Source organism: Mastigoproctus giganteus, chromosome 8, assembly GCF_048544385.1.
Source record: "Mastigoproctus giganteus isolate SK-2022 chromosome 8, ASM4854438v1, whole genome shotgun sequence".
NCBI classification, from domain to species: Eukaryota; Metazoa; Arthropoda; class Arachnida; order Uropygi; family Thelyphonidae; genus Mastigoproctus; species Mastigoproctus giganteus.
In genome coordinates, this window is record NC_143582.1 from 79,913,088 (window position 1) to 79,935,570 (window position 22,483).

At 36.3% G+C, this 22,483-nt stretch overlaps 1 protein-coding gene across 1 annotated transcript in view; it reads right to left on the reverse strand.

Annotated features, from left to right (window-relative positions):
* Nucleotides 1–22,483, reverse strand: part of Sirt1 (NAD-dependent protein deacetylase sirtuin-1) — a 171,147-nt gene that overhangs the window by 3,554 nt on the left and 145,110 nt on the right. Inside the window, exon 10 of the mRNA XM_090379531.1 lies at nt 5,779–6,209. Coding sequence (XP_090235657.1) covers nt 5,779–6,209 — 431 coding nt within the window. The remainder of the gene's footprint in view (nt 1–5,778; nt 6,210–22,483) is intronic.

The window sequence follows — 22,483 nt, forward strand, 5'->3', positions numbered from 1 at the left end:
AGAATAAGTCCATCATTAAGATCAGGCGACCTAGGTAGCCATTCCACTACTGCTCTTTGGCCAATAACATGACTGCTAGAAACTTCAATCTAGTAATTAAGAATGTTAACTGCATAATTGGGTGGTGACCCATTGTGTTAAAAGTACAGTTCGTTGAAATTGTTGTCTGCCTGTAGACCAGGTAAAAGGTAATTTTGTAACATTTCTAGATAGGACATTCCAGTAATGGCGCCTTCGAAGAAGTATGGGCCAACTGTACCAAAAGAAGAAATACCTCCCCAAACACACAAAATAGTGCCTGTTAACCTGATGGCTTGAATGTTGCTTCATTACTCCATACAATTTTATGGAGTATTTGAGGTTCGCCTTTCAACTGATTCAACACTATCTCACAAAACTGTAATTGTCAGTCATAATCGTCTTTGAGTAAGCTGTGAATTACATGTTGGAAGTAACAATTAAATTTTCATTCCTTCAAAATGTGTATTGAGGACTGGTGTTCAATACCCAAATCAAGAGACACTCTCTGTGTTGAATTTTCCACGACTTTGACCCCGTTGCTTGCACCACAGTATTCATATATTCTTACCGACTGTGGTCTGCCACTTCTTGGAGCTTCTGACAGAGCGCCGTGTTCTTGAAATTTGTTTTGCAGAGGGTAAATGTGTTTTCGAGTAGGTGGGTTAGTAGCTTTCTTGTGCTACTGTCCCACAACAGTGACATCTTCTTTGTAGAAAGTTTTTAATGTGAAAATTCTTTCTTTTTTTGGCAATGTAACTGCAGCCTACAGCTTCTAGCTGTGGTCTGCCACAACATGCTCCAAGCACTTACATGCACGGTGTTGTATCTTAACTTTTTCCCCACCTTGTACACCAAGTGTGATTTTTTTTTAATATACAAATTTGGGGTGTCCACAAACCTTTACAAAACTAAAAATATACTATGTGAATGTTCATATGTGAATATGTACATGATACATACAAACATGAAATCACTTCCAGGTGATAGAAGATACGTTAAATATTTTTATTACCAAACAGAAAATGTGCATGCTGCAATAGAAGGCAGCATGAAAACTTTTATTTTTTAGTTTGTTACCACCTCCCACGTCATCTAGTATTCCCAAGTGGTGACTATATCTTGAACAAATTTGTTGTGCCTGTTGTTGGGAGCTGTTCTGGGACCACTGTTACTCGCAGTTTTCTTAAATGACATGGATGAAAGGATTCAGAGCACGTTCTCAAAATTTGCAAACTTTGTCCTCTTCAAAAATGGTCAGCAAAGTTTTATTTAAAACAGCGACACCCTGCTACCCTGACCTTGCTGTCAAGCAAATTTCCAAAACTTCAGAAAGATCTAATCTGAAGTGCTTTTTTTTTTTTTTTTTTGCCTGGCTGAATATCCTTTCATACTCAGCAAAGCTATGAGGAATTGCCAAAATGACACATGCACAACTTAGAATAATTTGTAATATTTAAAACTTCCTTCTGCACTTCTCAGTTCCCAATTTTTTTTTTTTTTTTTTTTTTGGCTGATGCTACATGCTTGGTTTCTTGCATCACATGCCTCTATTATTACTATTACTACAAAACCTAAATGTAATGTAATTAAGATTGTGTATACCTCACTATAATTCTTCCTTAAGAAAACCTTTTTCTTCCCCACAGAGAATAAGGTGAAAAAAAAAACATATATACTTTTTTCTTATTCTCTGGTGTGAAAGTATTTTCTTCTCTGAAGCACATTCACTGATTGATACTGTACCAGGTATTACTTGACATTACAGTACATGATAAATTTACTGTGGCTGTTAGTATTAGCATTAGTAGAGGCATATGATGCAAAAAAGCAAGCTTATGCAGCATCAGCAAAAATATATAAAAAAAAAACCCTGCAGCCATTTCACCCTTCTGTTCATTCCAAATACCTGTCTAGCTCAGCCTTAAATTTATTTAGGCTATCAACTTCCACAACAAAGGATGGAAGTCTGTTCCACCAACCAACTACCTGCTGGCTAAAGGCAAACCTCCGCACATCTATCCTATATCTTTCTTTCCTTAATCTGAATTTATGCCCTCTCAGGTGATTATTCCGAGCAAGAGGAAGAGTCCCATCAGCATTGATGGGACTCAAACCATTCAACGCTTTATACACCTCAATCATATCACCTTGCAGGTGCCTAGTCTCCAGACACTAATTTGCAAAATTTAAGCCTTTCTTCATAAGAGCAACCCTTGTTCCATTCACTAATCTTGTTGCTCTTCTCTGTACTCGTTCCAACAGCTCTACATCCTTCTTAAAATGAGGCCTCCAGACCTGTATACAGTACTCAAGGTGTGGTGGCCTGACCATTGCCTTATACAAGGGGATAATCACCACCTTATCCCTGCTAGAAAAATTCCTGTATATCATTGACAAGACACTATGAGCTACTCTTGCAGACTGTCTGCACTGCTCAGAAAACTTCATATCTCCCGTCACAATTACCCCCAGGTCCTTTTTGTTCTCTACCACTGTCAGTGGTAGAGAATGAAAGAGTTGATACGTCACTCTGTGGTTACTGCTTCCCATATGTAGTACTTTCCATTTGTTAATGTTAAACTTCATTTATCACCTCTCAGCCCATCTGCTCAACTTTTCTAGATCCTGTTGCAGCAGCGTCCTGTCATTAGTGTCCTTAACAACCCTGCCTCGTATCATCTGCAAACTTGGACATTAAGCTTGATATACCATCATCAATATCATTTATAAATACAGAAAACAACGATGGACCCAACACTTAACCCTAAGTGTCCATTGATTACCACTCTCTGTCTTCTCCCACTCAACCATTCTTTATCCATAGCAGCAATTTGCCTCCAATGCCACACTGCTCCAATTTGTTCAGCAGTCTTCCATGTGCAACAGTATCAAAAGCCCTTCTAAGATCCAAATATATGATATCAAAGTTATTCCCTGCATCCAGTTCCTTTGTGACCACATCATAGTATCCAATCAAATTGGTCAGGCAAGACTTTCCTTTAACAAAACCATGCTGTGTCTGAGCTATAACTGAAGTCTTGTCTAGATGATCCTGCAGTGCTTCTTTAACCAGTGCCTCCATTAATTTTCCTGGAACAGAAGTTAAACTAACAGATCTATAATTACTTGTGTCACCCTTTGATCCTCCTTTGTGAATTGGGGTCACATTTTCACATCTCCAGTCCATGGGTACCTCCCCTGAGTCCAAAGAAGATCTCATAATTATGGCTAAGGGTTTGCTTACTTCCTTTGCTGCCTCCTTTAATATAACTGGATATATTCTATCCACCCCGGGTGCCTTTTTTATGTTTATCTTCAACAATTTCCCCTCCACTTTCCTGTCAGTTATTATCATTCTGTTCATGAACATGTATTATGTTCATTGTCATTTGATTATATTTAATAAACTGAATTGTTATTTACATTTTTAATCACTACCAGTACCATTTAGTGATTATCAATGTTTATAGATGTAAATAAGTTCAGTTGTCAGTGCATAACATGCAATGAACTATGCTTCTCCAAAACTCTCAAGTGCTAGGTTTCTTCCCCTAGGTTTCTTCTCCAAAACTCTCAAGTGCAAATTTAAAATCAGGCACCTTTCAATCCCAAAGCGTACTGGATTTCAAAGAGTTTATTGTATATATTTATACAATACAGTACTGAACTGTACAGTTTTCAAAAGAATATATAATTTATTAAAAGTTATAGTATACTGTTTTTCTTATAAGTAAAATTATGCTTTCAATAATTTCCACAAATATATTTACTTTTGTAGTGCATATTTCACAGTTTAATTTAATATAAATTTTAAATTTGATGTTTAAGTAAAATAAAGCAGAAACCACTATATCTGTTAGAAAAGAGCAGAACTCATTTGAACAAATAATGGTTCTTTGATAGTAAATCTGAACCATACATTTGGTCCCTGACTTACATAAGCCCAAGTTACGTAACTTCAGACTTACGTAAATTTTTTTAGTAAAATCATAAAGATACTATCTGTATAATTTTTAAAAGTGATTAATATCCAACATACAAATTATGTTGGATAATAACCTGCAGCGTAACTAGAATATAGGTAAATGACTAGAGTTAACATTTCATTTTCTGCTTTCAAAATTCTGAAGAAATATTTGATGTGTTTGAGACAGGTGAACTACATCGAAGCACTTCAGAGAAATCCCCACAACGTTCAAGCCGCATGGACTGTGTCCCACTGGCTATTTCTTTGGAGAATTACGCTCTAGCCCTTCGTCTCAACATCATTTCCTTCCTTTCTTTCTGAATTGTAGAGTCAGTCCAGTTTTGTTTGAGAGCGAAGTGGGAGCTATTGTTTGCATTTTGTATGTAATATTTGTTACATGTCGGGTTATTATGGTAAAGTTCAAATTCACGTTGTCCTACCATTTTGCACATTTAATGCATGCTGCCTAAGAGAATAAGTGAAAGCGGTACTACTTGACAACTGTCTCTAGATAAAGTTTTTAATTATTATGAACTATTTTTCTTCATTCTTCTGAGGATATTATGTGGTTTTTGTAATTTTGGCACATCAGGGATATAGCAGCAATATTATTAGTCATTTCCCAAGTTACGTAAAACTCTACTTACGTAAGAAGTCCAGGAAATTCCAGAATATAATAGAATTTTGGTACAATGAAATGATTCATACATCTCCAAGAAGTTCACTGTAATGGAATTTTACTATACCACTTTTTTGCACTAGTGCTGTGGGTTTTCACCTTCTGATTAAAGAAACTGTCAGAAAGTAGGTATATAAAGATAGAGAGCAAGGAACCAACTAGATAGAAACTGTTAACAATGAAATTATTATCAGGAGTGGCAACTTTTCATCCTCTGTCAACCAGAGCACAACTTTAACACATCAATTGCTAACTGCATAGCACAAATAATACCTGTCACAAGAGAGAGAGAGAGAGAGGGCGCCTCCATAGCCAGGTGGGAAGGAGCAGCAGTACGTAGCACATGCTTCTTGATTAGACCGGGGTTCGAGCCCGTCACCACCAAATACAGAGGATGCGGAAAGGTCAGGGAATGACCACCGCATATCATGGAGCAATATGGCCTTAGTTGCTAATGCTCCTAAAAAACCAAACAAACAACAACAAACAAACAAGAGAGAGAGAGAGAGGCTGGGGGGGGGTGACAGTGAATTTAGGTTTTGATTTTATTTTAGAACAGACATACTGTCACATTCATTTTAACCTTCTTTTCAGTTTATGCTTTATTTTGCTATGCTCATGTTAAAATTTTCTTGTGTTACATTCAAATCTATTTGTCTACAACTTGGCTGTAGATAATGGAAGAGATATAGAAACATTCTACCTTTAGAAGATATTTATTCCTTAAGTATTTTTGTTGTATTTTAACTGGTTGATTTAACCAGATTAAATATTTCCTTTTTTCTTCACATACTTGGAGCAGAAGCGATTCCTCATTTTCATTGAAACTAACCAAGTAAGGCCCAATAAAATCTATTTTTAATCAATTCATCGGTGAAGGACTGCTGTAGCCACCCCAAAATGAATTTTGCACTTTTTAAAATGTGTGTGGTGTTTCTTAATCTTTCTCAATGTAGAATGTATTATTCCTGACTCTTAAGATCAGCAAAGTATATTTAATCATATAAATAGATAGGATCTGACATAATCATTAGGAAAGAAATATATCTTATTAAAGACATATTTATTTCCTAATGATTCACAGTATGAATTTAAAAGCAAGACTTCATACCTAGTAATCTAGAAGCAAGACTTTCTTTCTGTCTTGGTTGCCAACAATTCTTTAGGAGGACAACATCTTCAGTAGAATGGGGTTCATAATCTTTACTTGTGGAATCCGGATTGTTATCTCTACACTCATCATTAGCATTCTGGATATTTTCTGGATTTATATCAGTTGGCGATTCAGAATTATAACTATAACTTTCTCTGTTAGAAGAATTGTGAAAGTTAGTCCAACTATCTGGTCTTGCTGAGAAGCTTGTTGTATCTGCAGAGTTGGAGTCTGTGTTATTGTTCACCTCCAGGCTAACAGACTTTGGAAAAGTCAAATCACAATTACTGTTACCATGGCAATCAAATCTGAATTTTGACGGAGGAAGATCTCTTACTTCATCCAATGATACATGGGAACCAATAATGGTAGACCATTCTTTTCCAAGCCTATTTGAAGAGAAATACATTCCGATTAATAAATTTAAATACAGATAACATTATAAAAGTTTCTATCATAGTTAATATAATAACTGCAATAAGTCAAGTTCAGTACAGCAATAAAAAGACAACAAATCAAAAGAAGTAAAAGTTTTATATTTTAATAAGTATGAAAAGTGGTGTAAGTTGATTCAAAGTTTCATATTTTTCCTTCTATTGTTTAAGTATATGAACTGCTTTCTGTATTAAGTACTGTAAAATGAGGCCAGTCACTACAAATATTTTTTTGTCCCTCCCACATAGGCTTCATGTGTTAGGGATTAGTGAATTGAGAAAAAAGTGATTAAAGATTGGACATATTGTGCATATGGTAATTTCACAAAATAAATGCCATGGGAGGATGATTTCAGAAAAACTAAAAATAATCAAAAAGTTCAATAGGAAAGCATTAATTGTATAAGAATTGTAAATGAATTTTGAATTCTGATGTGTTGATGCCCATATACTTTAAAATTTAAAGAGATTACAGTTTTTCCATGTCTAAAAATATATATAAATTCATACACCGACCATTGAATAAAATTTAAAATTTAATATGACTACAATCTTTACACAAAAATATTTACAATAAACTATTGCGGAATGCTAAAAACTGTAATAAAAGATCATTTACAATAAAATTTGCTAAAATATAAAACATAAAAGCGCTAAAAACCTGAAGCTTTCGGGAGCGTCAGCTCCCTTCTTCAACAGTGAAATGACTTCCTGCAACATCTCCTTAAGTAGCAGGCTCACGGTACCTCCACACGTGGTATTTCTCCATGTGGTTCAATCGGCACATGGTCAAAACTGGAAGCGGAAATGTCTCGGGAACGTGCAAAGAAATTCGTTCATCCGACCTTAATATAATTGTTTCAAAGATAGGATTAATACGTATACCTCTATCTCTATTGATGGTATTCCTACTGGATGAACTAATCCGTAAACCCTCGAGCCATTTACGCTCCCAGTATCCATGTGCACGATCCAAAATAATAGCGTCCTCCGGGGAGATTTGATGCTGCTTCTCCCAAAAATGTTCGGCCACAGCAGACTTGTTGTATTCAGCGGTTCTTATGGCATTTAAATGTTCCCCCAGACGATCCCAGAGCCGTCGTTTTGTTTCCCCCACATAACACTCCCCACAATCCGGGCATTCTATTCTATAAACCACTCCACTACTAAGATCTTTTGGTATGCGGTCTTTGACCTGAGACACAGCTGTGCACAGCCTCCGCCCAGGAAGCTGTACACAGCGTGTCCCATAACCCCGTAAAATTCTTGCCAGATGTTCAGTAAGGCCCGGATAGTAGGGGATGTATGCGGTAGCTACCGGAACGAACGACTCCCTACGTTCGGACACTCCTCTACTGTATCTATCCAGGATCCTCTGGGGATATCCGCACTTTCTAAGTTCTGCCGTGACACGATTAATTTCTTTTTCTTTATCCTCAGAAGTGGTACAGTGTGATCTTACTCTGTCAAATAAAGCTTTTGCTACACTATTCTTATATTGTCCAGCTTGTGCTGAATTGAAATGGGTGTATTGACCTCTACACATGGGTTTTTTAAAAACTGACGTCTTAAGTCTAAAACCCACCCTGGAGATCAATACATCCAAAAATGACAGGGTACCACCCGTTTCCACCTCTGAGGTGAATTGTATAAATTGGGAGAAGCTATTAAGCCAGCAAACGGCATCATCCTCCCTCCCCTTCTGGACCAGGGCAAAGGTATCATCAACATATCTTCTCCAGTTCCTAATAGGAAACGAACACCCACTAAAAACCCTACTTTCCAACTCCTCCATGGCCAAATTGGCCATGGTGGCACTAATGGGTGAACCCATGGCAGTACCGCGAACCTGCTTATACATAGTTCCTTGAAACAACATGGTAGTACTAGCTAGACGCTTTAAATGCCATAAGAACCGCTGAATACAACAAGTCTGCTGTGGCCGAACATTTTTGGGAGAAGCAGCAACAAATCTCCCCGGAGGACGCTATTATTTTGGATCGTGCACATGGATACTGGGAGCGTAAATGGCTCGAGGGTTTACGGATTAGTTCATCCAGTAGGAATACCATCAATAGAGATAGAGGTATATGTATTAATCCTATCTTTGAAACAATTATATTAAGGTCGGATGAACGATTTTCTTTGCCACGTTCCCGAGACATTTCCGCTCCCAGTTCTGACCATGTGCCGATTGAACCACGTGTGGAGGTACCGTGAGCCTGCTACTTAAGGAGATGTTGCAGGAAGTCATTTCACAGTTGAAGAAGGGAGCTGACGCTCCCGAAAGCTTCAGGTTTTTAGCACTTTTATGTTTTATATTTTAGCAAATTTTATTGTAAATGATCTTTTATTACAGTTTTTAGCATTCCGCAATAGTTTATTGTAAATATTTTTGTGTAAAGATTGTAGTCATATTAAATTTTAAATTTTATTCAATGGTCAGTGTATGAATTTATATATATTTTATATAAATAACATTATATAAATTGGTGAGGCCTGTTGTTAGATTTTGGTTGGTTGGTTTGCTGTGTACACTACACAAACCGTCCAAAAAAAAATAATAATAATAAAAAAAAATACAAATCTTTATTCAGTATTGAATCAGGCCACCTCTGTTTCGAGTAACAGCAAGTGTGTGGCACAGCTGTTGTTGTTGTTGTTATTTGGTTTTTAGGAGCATTAGCAACTAAGGCCATATTGCTCCGGGATATGCGGTGGTCATTCCCTGAATGACCTTTCCGCATCCTCCGTATTTGGTGGTGACGGGCTCGAACCCCGGTCTAATCAAGAAGCGTGTGCTACGCACTGCTGCTCCTTCCCACCTGGCTACGGAGGCGCCTCTTCATTGTGTAGTTCTCAGTTTCTCTTCCATTCTTTTGGTGAGTGCCCAAGTTTCACTTCCATAAGTCATGGTGGGGAGTATACATTGGTTCATTATTTTACATTTCAGACAAATTGGGATATTGCTCCTCAGTATGTAACTATATTTCCTGAATACTATCCATCCAAAATTTATTCTTCTCTTGACTTCCAGCCATTTATCATTAATACAGCTAATAACTTGTCCCAGATAAGTATATGACTCAACCTTTTCAATTACTGCTCCTACAATCATTATATCCCTTTCTGTGGCATACTTGTTCATCAGTACTTTTATTTTAGCCATATTCATCTTTAGTCCAAAATCCTTACTAACTCTGCATAACTGATTAAGATTTTCCTCTAATTCTTTGGAGTCATGGCATATGATCACGATGTCATCTGCAAATCGTAAATGGTTTAGGTACTCTCCATTCACATTGACTCCTTTCTGTGACCAGTCTAATCTTCTGAAAGCTTCTTCAAGGGCAGCAGTAAACAGCTTCAGAGATATTGTGTCTCCTTGTCGAACTCCTTTTTCAATTTTAAATTTACTATTGTCTTTGTCTAGTCTAATAAAGGAGGTAGCATTCTCATATATTTTCTTCAAAATCATAATATATGGGGTATCTATGCCTTGTCTTTCCAGTGCCCGAAACATTGCCTTATGGTGTATGGAGTCAAATGCCTTTTCATAATCCACAAATGCCAGGCATAATGGTGGTTTATATTCATTTGCTTTCTCCATTAGCTTTGATATTATGTGAAGGTGATCCATAGTTGAGAATTCTGCCCTAAAGCCAGCTTTCTCTTTCAGCTGATTCTCATCAAGTATTCTTTTTAATCTATTAGTAACGATCCCTGTGAACAACTTGTAGATGTGGGATAACAAGCTAATTGGTCTATAATTTCCAATTTCTGATTTATCTCCTTCTTATGCAGCAAAACTATGACTGCATTAATCCACTCCTTGGGCATCACACCTTTTCTAATGCATTTTGTGAAGAGTCTTGCTAGTTTTTGTGTCATGTCTCTTCCTCCCAATTTTAACAACTCTACAGTAACTTCATCTTCCCCCAGGGCTTTCTGATTCTTCATTTTCTTCAATGCATGTTCTACCTCATCAGGAAGGATATCAGCTATGTTGTATGTGTTACTAATTTGCGATCTATCTTCACCACTGCTGGCATTATTCCCTTGCTCCTTATAACTCTTTATAGTAGTCTTCTGCTATTTGAATTATGCCTTCTCTGCTATTTATAAGTACACCATCGCTTTTCTTCAGTTTCAGTATCATTTGTCTTTCTGTATTACTGCTCATGGCTGCTGATTTAAATCCTTTGTTTTCCCTTAATGCTTGTTCTACTTTTCTTGTGTTAAATTTTCTTATGTCCTCTCTGAGACTCTTTCTAATCGCTTTGCATAACTAAGTATACTTAATTTTCTCCCTGTCAGTGTTTTTTTTTTCTTCATTTGTCGACTTCGGTTCATCATGACAAGTGTTTCTTGACTAATTTTTTCTTATTTGGATTTCTTTGTCCCTATAGGTTTCTTGGGCTTTATCACTTTCAGAAAGTTGTAATATTCCTCGTCGATATCTTGGTCCTGAGCAGTCTGCAGAAGCTCAAACTTGTTCTTAAGTTCCAGTATATACTGCTTTTTCTCCTCCTCTGTTATCTCAAAGACCTTTATATTATTTACTCGAGTCAGTTTTTTCCTTTCCTTTCCTACATCTATATCAAGTGTACATCTTACCATTCTGTGATCACTTCCAACATTTATCTTATTCAGGATGGTAACATCATTCACAATATATCTTCTGTTAGTGAGGATGAAGTCTATTTCATTAGTTGTTAATCCATTTGGACTCTCATGTCCACTTTCTGTTCACCCTTTTCTTGAAAAAAGTGTTCATTACTAACAGTCCTTGAGATTCTGCAAATTCCACAAGTCTTTCACCTCTTTCACCAATTCCAAAATTTCCTATAGTTCCCCTTTCTGTGCTGTTTTGTCTTTTTCCAACCTTAGCATTGAAGTCCCCCATAATAATAACGTAGTGGGTTTTCTGCTCATCTAGAACAGTGGTCGACAACCGGTGGTCCATGAGAGGATTTTGGTGGTCCACAGAGTAATCTGAATATATTTGCAATTTTCGCCTTATTACATTGCATGTTTATAAAAGGCCCAGTGCAATATCCAATATTAGCGATGCTTTTATTGTAAAAAAATATAGAAAGCTATTTCTATTTCTTATCGATGGCCTAGCCTGGACATGGCGCAGTTCTTAGGTAAATGAGCAGTGATATTTTTATTTTAACTGTGCACAGTGTGATATTTAATGGCATCAAAGAGCTTTCTTGTTTGGTTTTAGATTCAAATAAAATAATCCCAATGAGTGAGAAAAGCAAGCAAGCATTTTGCACTTCTTAGGTAATACATTGCGTTGTCATGAGTTGTTGGTTAATGAATCAGAGCTTCCGCAGCCACCACAAGGCATCATCAGGAAGGACATTAGAACTGGAGGCGGAGAGAGGAAAAAGTTCAAAGTTTCAAGAAAATATGATGTGGACTACTTGAAGTTTGGATTTATTCAAGAACCTGGAAGTGAATTGGATCCACGGCCGCTTTGTATTATATGTTCTGAGAGTTTATACAACGATGCCATGAAACCTTCGAAATCGAAACCCAGCAGGCACTTGCAGTCAAAACACCCAGATTTAGCTAAAAAGCCAGTTGAATACTTCCAAAGGATGTGTGAAAATTTGCAAAAGCAAAAAAGTTCATTAGCAACAATGATTGTTGAAGATAAGTCCTTAGTAAAATCTTCTTATTTGATAGCACTTCAAATTGCGAGATGTAAAAAGCCGTATACGATTGAAGAAGCCTTGCTTGTTACAAGCCTGTGAAGAGGTTTTGGGAAAACAGGCTGTCCGGAAACTGAAAGGAATTTCTATGTCCGCTAACACTGTGAAGCGCAGAATTGAAGACATGGCCAAAGATATTGAAAATCAAGTGATTGCACTTGTGAAAAATTCTACGTTTTATTCAATTCAACTTGACAAATCAACAGACATAACTAACGAAGCAGTTCTTCGTTTTGTGAGGTTTGATTGCCAAGGAGAATTAAAGGAAGAACTCCTCTGTTCGCTAATCATGTCGGGTAGAACAACAGGCTCTGAAATTTTCAATGCACTTAATGGTTATTTCCTGAAACACAGTATTGAATAGAAGAAATGTGTTGGGATATGCAAAGACAGTGCCGCAAGCATGACTGGACATCATTCAGGAGTTGTTGCAAAAGTGAAAGATGTTGGACATCCAGACATCTTGTTTACTCGTTGTATTATACATCGTGAGCAACTTGTGGCAAAAAGATTATCTCCAGAACTGCACAAAGTACTCTCTGATGTAATTAAAATTGTAAACAAAATTCGCCACAAAGTGCTCAATTCTCGAATATTTGAGGCACTTTGTGAAGAAATGGGCTCTCGGCATACTCATGTTCTTCTTCACGCTAAGGTGAGATGGCTGTTGAGGGGCAAAGTACTAACCCGATTGTTTGACCTGTGCCAAGAAGTCAAGTTATTCTTCCAGCAGCAAAATAATTCAAGGTTCCATGATCTCTTGTCCGACAATGATTGGCTAGCCAAGCTTGCATATCTGGCAGATATTTTTTCTCTGTTAAATGAGCTGAACATATCCTTGCAAGAACAGCTTACGGAAGTGTTCACACTGCGAGGCAAAATGGATGCATTTCAAAGGAAGATATTGCTGTGGAAAACGCGGTTGGCTGAAGAAGATCTGCAAATGTTCCCAAATTTTGATGATTATATGAAACAGGCTACCTACAGGTAATAACTCTTGTTTGATTGCACTTACAGTCACTCACTGACTCTTTTGGTCGTTATTACCCAAAGGAAAAGGACCCCAGACACGGAAATATGTGAATAATAGATCCATTTTTGGCGAAAATCGAGGATAGTAATTTGAACATGAAAGAAAAAGAAAGCCTAATCGATCTATCATTCGACAACAGTGTCAAAGGTAAATTCCACTCGTCTCTAACAAGATCTCATTTTTGGCTTTCCGTAAAAAGTGGGTACTGAGTGCTGAGTGGAAAGGCCATCGAAATTTTAATTCCATTCGCAACTACATATATGTGTGAAAAGACATTTTCATCGGTTACGGCAATTAAAAACAAGTACCGCTGTCGGCTAGAAATACAAACAGCTCTCCGTGTTGCAGTAATGTCATTGGAGCCAAGAATCCAACAGCTTATTTCAAACAAGCAGCAACAAATGTCACACTGATTATTTTGCTATAATTAATCCTTTATACACCTCTATGTCGAGGTGCACTCGATATTTGATAATTGTTAATATTAATTGTTTCTGTTAATTCTTTTTTTAATAAAATGAAATTTAAAAATGTTTTTTTTGCATTTTTCATAATGAATACATCTGCGTTCATTTATTATACTTTTTTTATCATTATAAGGCCATTATATTATTAATTATATTAACATTAATGATATCCAATATTTGAAAATAACTTGGAGTGCAAAAACAAGTGTAAGTACCATTTCATATTTAAAATGTTACTTTTATGGAAAAAATCATGGTAGTGGTCCGCGGGATTCAAAATTTTGAGTTTAGTGGTCCGTGAGGTCTGAAAGGTTGGCGACCGCGGATCTAGAAGACTCAATTTCGGTGTACGTTTCTTCAACCTCCTCATCATCAGGGCTCAATGTTGGTGCATAAATCATTATAACCTTTAGCTTGTACCTCTTAGAAATCTTGAGTATTAGTCTTGACACCCTTGGTGATGTACTTTTGAATTCCAAAATGTTGTTTTTTAAATCTTTATGGACCAGAAACGCAACTCCACCTTCACTCCTTTCACTGTTTCCACTGGTGTACAGCTGATTTCCACTTGATAAACTTATAAGTGATTCATTTCTTCTTCTTGTTTCAGCCAAACCGACGATATTCCAATTCACATTTTCTAATTCCTTTTCCAGCTCTAATATCCTGTCTTCACTGATGAATGATCTTACGTTGTAACAGGCCAAGTTCAGTTTCCGTGCATGGCAGCCTGGTTGCACCCAGAGATTCTTAGCACCCTCTGCTTCCACGCTGATCCTCCAGCTGCCATAAGAGGGGGAGTGAAAGCTGCTGGGGACTGAGGGCCATTTGTTTTGTCTTACTGTAATGTGCTGGAGGGTTTGGTCTTTTCCTCTTCACGTTGACCAGGCATCTTGAAGAGAACCACTCTACACGTTCGTTGCCACCTAAGCGACGTAACAGGGCTTACCATCGAGAAGGTGTGCATGAGTGGATTTTAGGAAGGCAGGCCAACCGGACTTCTCCTAAATCTTCTGAAATAGAAGGATATTGGATCCATCAGTGTTTTAGACTGAGTGTCTGATAACACACAGAATGCCTGTTCCCCTCTCCAGCATACCCCGCACGTTCTCAATAGGATTGAGATCAGGTAAATGTGGGGGCCATGGAAGATGGTGAAAATCTGTCACGTTCTCCAAACCATTCTTGCATGATTCTGGCATGATGTACTATTGCATGGTCATCCATAGTGGTCATTATTTTTGGGATAAAAGTGTAGCATTGCAGGGTGTAGTAGATCTGATAAAAAATTCTTCCACCAGTATCAATGGACCCAGTCTGTGCCAGCAAAACATTCCCCATACTACCTCCAGATGCTTAAGTTGTTTTAGCAAAGCAAGCAGGGTCCATCACTTTGCAAGGTTCTTGCCACACTCACTGCCTACCATCAGTGTATCATGATTCATCTGACCATGACTTTCTTCCATTGTTCCACTGTCCAATCAAAACATCCTTAGCACTACTGCAAACAGATTTTTCCATTTTTCCCTGAAACAAGTGGGGTCCAAATAGGCAGGCAACTGCCTGTACATGCTATGTTTTGAAATAGGGCAGTTTTGGGCTTGGTTGAATTCAGATGTTACTTGCTATATGTCAAATGTCCTTTTTATCCAAATAGTCCTCCTTAGAGCAAAATGGCTTCGCTCATGAAGTACTGTTTTTCTGCCATATTTATGCAGAAGAACTGCTTGCTTTGGAGTGATTAAAAACCTCTGAAAAGGATGCTTTTGAGAAACCAGTTGTATCTTTCATTTCTTGAATTGTGGCTCCTACTAAATGCACACCCACGATAAGACCTTTTTCAAAATCTGATAGATCATGCATTTTTTCCATTCTGGCTCCAGATTACTGCAGTTGAATAGCCTATGCAATCTTTATACTCAACAAGTCAAAATGTCATCATCCCACATCAGTTTTCTATGCATCTATTTGCATATTTACATTTATTCACATTTATTTGCATTTCTTCTTCTGTGACTGTCTTAATACAAAGATTCTGAATCCAACCTATGTGTTTTTTTGGCCAGTGTGTAATAAGACAGTTATGTGTGATGAGCAATTTGTCAGAATTGGTGATCCTATCACAATGCAAGCAATGCTTGTCATTGTAAAAAGTTGTAGCATGCACAGTTATCCTTAATTTTTACACAATATACACAGCATGTACATATATTTATTTTGCAATTTGAATGGAATTATTTAAGAGAATAATTTATTCATTAAAAACATATTGTTATATCATTATTCATATATTACATAATATTATATTAGGTATTAAATATTAAGATAAAAATATCTTAATATTTAAAACAAGTGGCTAAAATTTCAATCTGTCTATTTTATATATTTTTTTCTCTTATATATGGTTAAATTGGAGGATATCAGACTTATCTGTCATAATGCTCAAAAATATCAGTTTTAACAACTGCAATAATGTTGAAATTTGTATTATGAAGTCACTAACCCAAAAATTCGTGTGCTTTTCTGTAAGCTGCTTAATTTATATTTCATCTGGCTTTTATTTTATGAAAAAAAAAATAATAATAATAAAATTACATACAATATAAGATATGGAGCTGCTTTATTTTAAAATATATACAGTAGAGTCCTGATTATCCGAGGTAACGTGGACTGAGGGAACCTCGGATAACACGGAAGGTTTGGTAAATTGTTATTAAATAAACTGCATTTGAATACATTAACGTGATGATGTACACTCTATTTTCAGGTTAGCCCTACTTATTGAACATAATGACTTAAATTTTACAATAAAACTTTTAATTTTATTTACAACTGTTTTATTACAAAATTTATGGAAAAAAAAAATAGTACATGTATAAAAATTACGAGTCATGGACAAGAAAAAGTACACTTACTGTCCTTAGCACTACACCTTAATATCATATAAAAAATTCCTTAATGGGTTTCCGTTTCATAGAAGCGTCTTGCTTTTTAGCTGCTATATTTTGTAGGTGCCTAAGTAACAAAACATCGGCTGGCATGGTATCCTCCTGCCGTACAATATAACGTAAAGCTGACTCAACAGCATTTAGACCTTCCATGTGTATTTTTTTTTTTTTTGTAGTTTCTGTGCACTCTTCGTCATCTTCACTTTGATCCTTTTGTTTCTCAACAAGCTTTATGATCATGTCATCAGTAATTTCCAGCTGTTCATCAGAATTCATCCTCTCTAATACATTGTCTGTAGTAAGAGTGCTCGAAACAGGATGGTTATTGGCTAGTTCTAAAAGGGTTTCCTCACCTGTTTCATCTTCATTTGTCTTCTTATTCTCATTGGCTTCATTTTGGGAGCATAAAATATTTTTCAAGGTTTTAATAAGAGTAGATGTTTTAACATCAGTAAATAACTTCCTTGATGTTTATTTTTTTTAAGATTCTCAACAACACTGGTCCCTGTTTCAAGATTTTGAAGAAGATATTTTATACGTAAAATATATTTTATATATATTTTAGATACGTTGCCTATAGTTGCATCCCAAAGTCTTCAAAACACCTTGATCTAGAGGTTGAAGAAGGGATGTCACATTAGGTGGCAAAAACAGGGCTCTGATGTCACCAAAAACTAGTTCTCTTTCGTCTGGATGGATGGAGTATTGTCTAAAATTAAAAGTGCTTTATGGGGAAGTTTCTTTTTGTTCAAATTTTTTTTGTGCAGGGACAAATTCTTCATGAAACCATGTTTTAAATAAACTTGAATCCATCCATGCAATTTTTTGATTTGTGTAGTTAAGAAGCAAACATTTTACATTTTTTAAAGATTGGGGTTCCTTTGACTTTCCAATGAGAGTTAGTTTAAGCTTATGCTCCCCTAATGAATTTGAACATGCCAGTACCGTCATTCTCTCCTTGCTTCGTTTATAACCAGGAGCTGATTTTTCTTTTCTAGCAGCAAGTGTTTTGGATGGGAGCATTTATATTTCAGGCCCATTTTGTCAAAACTGCAAATCTGATCTAAATTCAAATTTTCTCCTTGAATAATTTTTGCTAATTTAGCAGTAAATGTCGCTATTTCTTCCATACTAGATGATAATTTTCCCCCAGTGATGTTCAGATTTCTAACTCTAAACCTTTTTCCCAGCAGTCTAACCAATCAATACTTGTCGTAAATCATTCTTACCCTTCATTAAAATGCTTATGAAATTCTAAGGCCTTAGCCTGTAAAATTGGTGCAGAAATCAGGCTTCCTTTGTCTCTCATCTGTGTGAACCACACAAAAAAAAAAAAAAAAAAAAAAAGGGGGGGGGGGGCTTCAGAAGTTTGTTCAAATTCTCCTTTCTTCATTGTTTTTCTATTCAAATTTTCACTAACACACACAGATGCTTTTTGTGAATACGATTTTTTAATCACTCGCTTTCTCCTCCGGTCCCCTACAGTCACTTCGCCAACACCCATTACTAGCCACTTTTTTATTGTTTCTCAACTTCATATCTAAAGACACAACAACATGTTTCTGTTTTCCATTCACAGTGCTTACACTAACTCTAATAACATAGAAGAAACATGACAAATAAAAAAATTAGAAAATCAGACAGTAAAATTTTTAAATCTTTTTTTATTAAATCATTAAAATTAGAGAGTATAAAGTCACGAAATCAAAAAATGTAAAAGATTAGCGTGGTTCAACAGTCAAATAGTGTGAGTTCCCGCTCTGTACTGAATGTCGTCTTTGATGACAAAGTATGTACAACTTTTGACAATTCACCTCGGATAATGCGAAACCTCAGTCAATTGGGACTCTATTGTATATGTAAAGTTGGAGGACTGTTTTGTGCTTTCATACATTTTAGAAGCTACAAGGATTTGGATTGCTTAGTTAATGCAATAGTGTGATCACTCTCTCAAGAGCAAATTTTGTCTTCACAACAAGCTGCCCAACTACTGTACTACTTTCAAAGAAATGGCATTGCTAAAAGATTAATTATTAAAGCAAATAATAGATTAATTGTATTAATCTATTATTCACTTAAAAGATGAGAAATTGACATGACTTGTTTCAAGTTTTGCTGGCCCCTCTCAAATAGCAGGTGATCTCTTTTAAATAACTGGCAGAGTAACTTTTGATCATGCCAGTTGAAAGTCGTGCAATACCAGAGAAGCTCATTTCGAAGGCAAAGTTTGTTTTGCTGTGAGTGCAAAACTCACAGCAAAACATTATATAATGTTCATTATATAATGATCAACATTATATAATGTTCCAATGGAGCAAGAGAACTAATGTTACCACCATTATGATTTCTAACTCTTAGACAGTGGATTAGGAAAGATTTTAGCAATCTTTCCTAATCCACTGTCTTGGTATGTAATGCTGATGGTATTATAAAGCACGTAAGTATTACACTTATTAAGCATTACAGGAGCATAAGTATTCATAGTTATCCATTTAAGTAATCTTTATTGATTTATTATTAATCTTATTAACCAAATTAATAAATAATGTAAAATTATTTACAATTATTTTAAACTGTTCAAACTGAATTCTTTACCTGATGTTTGCTAATACCTATTTGTTAACTAATTCAAGACAAATAAGAAACTAACAAATAAGAAATGTGTAATCAAATTAATGCTTAATAATGTATAATCAAATTAACAGGTAATAATGCGTGTTAAAAATTAAGAACTTTATGAAAATCATATCACAGTTTACCAGGTTAATTTACCAGTTCTGCTGTCTTTACAGTTACTGACGAAGTGATACAGGAAATATCATGAAATGTCTGAGAATAATCTGTAATTAAATTAAATGTAGATTACACTCCACGCAGGTTTAAGTGCTCATTATTTTACCAATTTCCAGTTATAACACACTATTATAATTTGGCAATCAGTCTGAAATTCAAAATCATTTTTGCCATTAATCCAATCTGTAATTTTCCTGACTTATTTCACCTCCTTGGCTGATTTGATTTATCAGGTCAACAACTAATATCAGTTCTTTGCTGTCCTCAATTCCACACTATTCCTAGTTAATAGTAATAGAGGCATGTGATGCAAGAAAGCAAGCGTATAAGCTTATGTAGCATCAGCCAAAAAAAAAAAAAAATTCACAACCATTTCCTCTAAAAGTTTGTCCAGTTCCTCCTTGAATTTATTTAAGCTGTCAACTTACATGACAGATGGAAGTTTGTTCCAGCAATTAACCACCGACTGGCTAAAGGCAAACTTCTGCACATCTATTCTACAACTGACTTTTCTCAATTTGAATTTATGCCCCCTTAGGTTCTTAATCTGAGCAAGCGAAAGAATCCCATCAGAATTCAGCGTGCTCAACCCATTCAAGGCCTTATACACCTCAATTAGATCACCTCGCAGGTGACTAGTCTCCAGTCACTGCAATTTGTAGAACTTAAGCCTCTCTTGGTAAGAAGACCTCTTTGTTCCCCTCACCAATCTTGTTGCTCTTCTCTGTACATGCTCAAGCAAATCTAGATCCTTCCTAAAATGAGGGCTCCAGACCTGTATGCAGTACTCAAGGCATGGCCTGACCATTGCTTTATACAAAGGGATAATCACCTCCTTTTCCCTGCTAGCAAAATTCCTGTATATCATTGACAAAACCCCATGACCTGCTCTTGCAGCCTGTCTGCATTGCTCAGAAAACTTCATATCTGACTGCACAATTACTCCCAGGTCTTTTTCATTTTCTACCACCTTAAGTGTAGTACCACACAGTTGGTTGTTTGTTTGTTATTTGGTTTTTAGGAGCATTAGCAACTAAGGCCATATTGCTCCGGGATATGCGGTGGTCATTCCCTGACCTTTCCGCATCCTCCGTATTTGGTGGTGACGGGCTCGAACCCGGGTCTAATGTAAGAAGCATGTGCTACGCACTGCTGCTCCTTCCCACCTGGCTACGGAGGCGCCTTCACACACACACAGTTGGTACGTTCCTCTGGGGTTACTTCTACCCGTATGCAGTACTTTGCATTTGTCAATGTTAAACTTCAGTTGCCACTTCTCAGCCCATCTTCCCAAATTTTATAGATCCTGTTGCAGTAGCACACTGCCATTACTGTCATTAACAACTCTGCCAACCTTTGTATCATCTGCAAACTTTGCCACTAAGCCTGATTCATCAATATCATTGATAAATATACAAAACAACAGTGGGCCCAACATTGAACCCTGTGAGACTCCACTAATAATATTAGTCCATGAAGAGCAGCGTGACTAATATTTTAGAAATTCAACCAATTTCAGCCATAATTTTTTTCCCAAAAGGTCTCAAATAAGTTCAAGGGCTTGAACAAGAGAAAATGGCATATCTTTTAAAAGTTCCTTATTTAATGCACATGGTGGGCCATATGTCAGTTTACCAAGAAGAGATCCAATTTACTGAGATATAAATTACCAAAACAGTTTGAACAATCTATATACACACACACACTGTATATACAGGAACTCCCCAACTTATGTAAAACTCGTCTTATGGAAATTCGACTTTACGTAAGTTTTTGCTGGCCGGTGCAAACTTAAAGAAATTGTGGAAATGTACTTTGCATCCTGTAGGAATAAATGAGGAAAAATGAAAATTTAGAGGTATCGAGAAAATATTGTAATGTGAACTCAATAACACTTTTTTTTTTTTTTTTTTTTTGTAATTCGTTCCAAGTTCTTAGAAGTTAAAAATTTTGTTATATAACTAAGCTATTTATCTCTCTAAAAGGTTATATTTATAATGGAAATTGCACTACACTTTCATCGTTATCACATGTTCCTGTTATAAGAATCAATTTTGAATGCCTTTGTGATATTTTTCTATAGCACATTTCTGGGTTTTTTTTTTTTTTTTTTTTTTTTTTGATTTGGTAGTTATTGGCGCATCGGCTTCTGTGGCCATATTGCACCTCCCAAGGTTTTTGCAGTACTTTGATCCAAGCCCGAGGCGGGAATCGAACCCGCGACCTTTGGGTTGCCGGGCAGGTACTTTACCCACTCGGCTACATTTCTGGGGGTCACAACCTTAAAACAATAAAAACAATTTGCCCTTTCCTGTTTATTGGGATTTTCTGTGAGCACAATCTATTATAAATGAGTAGTAAACTCGATCTTATTGTATTTGCGATAATCCCGAACTCTGCAATTGTGTGGGATTTTACTTTACGGTATTATGGTGAAATGTGTTCCCCTTCAATCTTCAATCAAATAAAAAACAAATTTTCAGAAACTTCTTTTCATTCCTATTTATGTATTACAATGATGAAAGGAAAGTAACCAGCCAAAAGTGCAAGTGGTGGTAGTGCCAGGAAACGAAAAACAAAATTTATTTAGAAATGAAGATGAAAATGATTAAGCACTACAAAGTTTATCAACTATTGTAAGGGAATTAGATCTTGCTGTTTCAACAGTGAATACTATTTTAAAAGACAGTGCACGTGTAAAAGAATATGTCAAAGGATCAGCACACTTAAGATCAACAGTGATCACAAAATAGCGTTCAGGTGCTATAGAAGAACAGCTGGAACAGCTGTTAATAATATGGATGGAAAATCAGATTCAGAAGTGAGTGCCCCTGAGTCTAATGACCATTCAAGCAAAAGCAACAAGTATTTATGAAGATATTAAGAATAAGTACGGTGAACAACAAGCCAAGTTCGTGGCAAGCAACAGGTGGTTTAATAGGTTCAAGCAGCGCAATGGTTTCCACAATGTTAAAAGTATGTGGTGAAGTCGCCAGTGCCGATTCTCCAGCTGCAGAGAAATTTTGTGATGTGTTGGAAAATACTGATGAAAGCAGCTATTCAATGCAACAAATTTTTAACGTTGACGAGACGGCTCTGTATTGGAAAAAAATACTGGATCAAACATACATTGCCAAAGAGGAAAATACAATGCTAGGTTTCAAGGCATCAAAAGATAGGGCCACGCTCTTGTTTGGGGCTAATGCACAGAGAGATTACCGATTAAAACAACTGCTTGTGTACCATTCTGGAAATTCTTGTG